Consider the following 3,790-nt stretch of genomic DNA (forward strand, 5'->3'; position numbering starts at 1 on the left):
AAAAAAAAAAAAAAAAAAAAAAGTCAAAATGTTGCCAAGGCTAAAAATAAGGGGAAACCCCAAGGTATCATAAATAATCAACTGCAAGTCAGAGCAGAAAGCACCTAGCCCTGCAGAGCTTTGGGAAAGACAATGACCAGCATAGGTAGTTAAGTTAGATTAGGTATCTTTTCATCTTCATTTAAAAGGTGCCAGGATTTCTTATTCAACAGAATGTAAACACCTCTACATATGTACCCAGGACTGTCAGCTTGAATGTTACGAAATTTATTATATGCAAACTAAACACAAGTACTACCATTATCATAGAAAGCAACTGGACAAATAGAGGCTTTGACACCTTGGAATCCATGTATTAAAGACAGAGCCTCTGTCATTCTAGGGGTCCTTGAGTGAGGGTGTGGAACACAGCCCACCAAATGAGTATGATCAAAGAATAAATTTCTCACGTTAAGTCAATGAGATTTCCATGGTTTCCCTTCATAGCAATTAGCTCAATATTTTTTCTCAATATTCTTCTAGTCTTGCCTCCAACCATGTGTTTTGTTTTTAAACAATAGTACAAATCTAGGGAAAGAATAGGTGATTTTAATGATTTTCCATCTATTTAAGGTAAGGAAGTTGGCAACAGGGAAGGTCTTCCAATACAAGGACACCATCACTATGTACAGTGTGGTTTCAAATGATGCATATGAGCACCAGATAAAATTGTCAGTGTTTAAAAACCATTACTTTGAACAACACTCATACAGCAAGATGCTTTTTACACTAGAAGGTACAGAGGAACTGGCCTCACACAGACCAGCAGATTCATATCTAAGGCACAAGATTCACTGAGTAGAGTAAGTAGCCGTGCCTTACTTTTCTTTTGCTGGGTACTAAGTTGAATTTATCTAACCTAAACGCATGTCATGCACTGAACCACTTTTGACTTTCCTCAGTAAAGATTATGTAAGAAAGTAACAGCATGGCAGCTGCCCTATTTTCTTTTTCTTTTTTGAGACAGAGTCTCTTTCTGTCGCCCTGGCTGCAGTGCAGTGACACGATCTGGGCTCACTGCAACCTCCACCTCCTGGGTTCAAGCCATTCTCTTGCCTCAGCCTCCCAAGTAGCTGGGATTACAGGTGCCTGCCACCATGCCCGGCTAATTTTTTTATTTTTAGGAGAGATGGGATTTCACCACGTTGGCCAAGCTGATCTCGAACTCCTGACCTTAGGTGATCTGCCTGCCTCGGCCTCCCAAAGTGCTGGGATTACAGGCGTGAGCCACTGCACCTGGTCTGAATTCTCTATTTTTCTAATGTACATTTAGAAGTGGGGACGGGGAGCAATTTCCATACTATGTAGAACATTAGACTTAGGAAGCATTAAGTACTTTTCCATTTATGTGTTATTGACAGTGGATACTAATTAATGTTTTCCAGTAACAGTTATAGTTTAATTTAGAAGTTTATATTTGAACTGTCCACTTTACCAACTAGTATTTTAACATTGAGATTTTAACCCCTTTTTGTCAAAAATACAGCACGGCCAGTTTCCTTAACTAAAGCCTCCAGTGCTCGGTTTATTAGAGCTGTTTCTGAACTCGAACTTTTAGGATTTATAAAACCTACCAAACAGAAGACTGACCATGTGGCAAGGCTAACATGGGGAGGCTGCTAGAAAGCAAATAAGTGAAGCCAGAACTATGACATTCAGCTTAAGAGAAAAAGGTGACCAGTCATATTTACATACACTAGAGGAGCCTGTTTTGGTGAGAAGATAAATGTGCAATCCCCATGTGATGTTTAACAAGAAAAGTACATTGCTAACCCCAAACAGGCATATATCAAAACACCTGTGGAATACTTTAGAATCCAACAAATAATACGTAACTAAAACTGCTCACACATTTTACTGTACTTTCCACAAAGTCATTACTAAATTGTGAGTAATCCTTCTTGAACTTACGGAGTATATAAATGTAATAAATTCCATTATCCAGGAGTATAAGTTATTTGCAGTTGCTTTAGCAATCCTCATTCCTCCTCTCCCAATTTCTTGCATTGGCATTCCTCACTTTAGTGTAGTAGGCAGTAAGTAACATGAGGCCGGGCGCGGTGGCTCACGCCTGTAATCCCAGCACTTTGAGAGGCCGAAGTGGGCGGATCACGAGGTCAGGAGATCGAGACCATCCTGGCTAACACGGTGAAACTCCGTCTCTACTAAAAATACAAAAAATTGGCCGGGTGTGGTGGTGGGCGCCTGTAATCCCAGCTACTCTGGAGGCTGAGGCAGGAGAATGGCGTGAACCCAGGAGGCAGAGCTTGCAGTGAGCTGAGATTGCACCACTGCACTCCAGCCTGGGCGACCAGTGAGACTCCGTCTCAAAAAAAAAAAAAAAAAAAAGAGAGAGTAAGTAACATGAATATCTTACAGGTTGTTTCTCCTAGTGACTACAGGTTCCAAAACTGTCTCTGCCTCTCCATTTCCTTTAGTCTTACAACTTTAAAAAAAAAAAAGACCAAGCACGGTGGCTTAGGTCTGTAATCCCAGCACTGTGAGAGGCTGAGGCGGGCGGATCACTAGGGCAGGAGATCGAGACCATCCTGGCCAACATGGTGAAACCCCGTCTCTACTAAAAAATACAAAAAATTAGCCAAGCATGGTGGCACATGCCTGTAGTCCCAGCTACTCGGAAGGTTGAGGCAGGGAAATTGCTCGAACCCAGGAGGTGGAGGTTGTAGTGAGCCGAGATTGGCCACTGCACTCCAGCCTGGGTGACAGAGCAAGACTCGGTCTCAAAAAAAAAAGTCCCAAACTGTTTGGCTTTATTTAGGCAGTAAATATTCTACTTCTAGATGACCCGTCAGCCGCATGTAAGAGGTATGTAAGGCCTCTACAAATCACATCCCAAACAAATACAACTCAGATGAGGAAAGTAAGGCCCCGATAAAATGACATCTCAATCTCTTCTATGGCAGGAACAACAACACATAATGAAAACAAAGATAGCTAAAGTTCATTATTTAATGCTCTACTCCCAAGAGAATTCTGGGACTTTAAGACAACTCATTAACATACAAAATTACCATGCAGATATGGGGTAAAAGTCCATGTCCAGAAAAACTTTTGGTTTGCAAACCTTAGAACTAATTATGTAATTACAGGATTGTGTGTGTGTGCCCGTGTGTGTGCTCACAGTCTTTGAAGAGTTTTATGAGTGTCCGTCATCCAAAATATTTGGGAACAGAAGTGTTTTGGAGTTTAGATTTTGGAATATTCGCGTTATACTTAACAAGTTCGGCATCCAAAACCCAAAATGCTCCAGTGAGCATTTCTTTGAGCATGTCAGTATGCAAAAAGTTTCAGATTTTGGAGCACTTCAGATTTAGGATTTGGGATATTCAAGCTGCATAATCAAACCTCCTTCATTCAGGAATATAAAAACAGGTATTAATACAAGCTTAGAATAAAGAACACCTTAGACCTCTGGCAACGTGGTGGGCTGAGATGACATTAATGGGTAGCTGCTCACCCTCCCCACCTCACTTGCTTCAAGCACATAAAAATGCTAGATGAACTGGCTGCAGCAGCTCCCGCCTGTAATTCCAGCACTTTGGGAGGTTGAGGCAGGCAGATCACCTGAGGTCAGGAGTTCGAGACCAGCCTGGCCAACCTGGTGAAACCCCATCTCTACTAAAAACACAAAAATTAGCTGGGCGTGTTGGTGGGCGCCTGTAATCCTAGCTACTCAGGAGGCTGAGGCAGGAGAATCACTTGAACCTGGGAGGCGGAGGTTGCAGTGAGC

The 3,790-nt window shown here is 42.1% G+C and overlaps 1 protein-coding gene across 4 annotated transcripts in view; it reads left to right on the forward strand.

Moving 5' to 3' along the window:
* The window catches only part of ORC3 (origin recognition complex, subunit 3), a 73,829-nt gene extending 71,833 nt beyond the window's left edge, over positions 1–1,996 (forward strand). For 3 of the 4 annotated variants that reach the window (XM_011941894.1, XM_011941895.1, XM_011941897.1), the window contains one exon: positions 1,557–1,996. In XM_011941894.1, the coding sequence (XP_011797284.1) occupies positions 1,557–1,662 (106 nt within the window). In that variant the 3' untranslated portion in view covers positions 1,663–1,996. Of the gene's footprint in view, positions 1–1,549 lie in introns of all 4 variants that reach the window. The other variant, XM_011941896.1, reaches the window with a different exon arrangement.
* Positions 1,997–3,790: the final 1,794 nt, after the last annotated feature.

The sequence above is a fragment of the Colobus angolensis genome, unplaced genomic scaffold (assembly GCF_000951035.1).
Source record: "Colobus angolensis palliatus isolate OR3802 unplaced genomic scaffold, Cang.pa_1.0 Scaffold203, whole genome shotgun sequence".
Lineage (NCBI taxonomy): Eukaryota > Metazoa > Chordata > Mammalia > Primates > Cercopithecidae > Colobus > Colobus angolensis.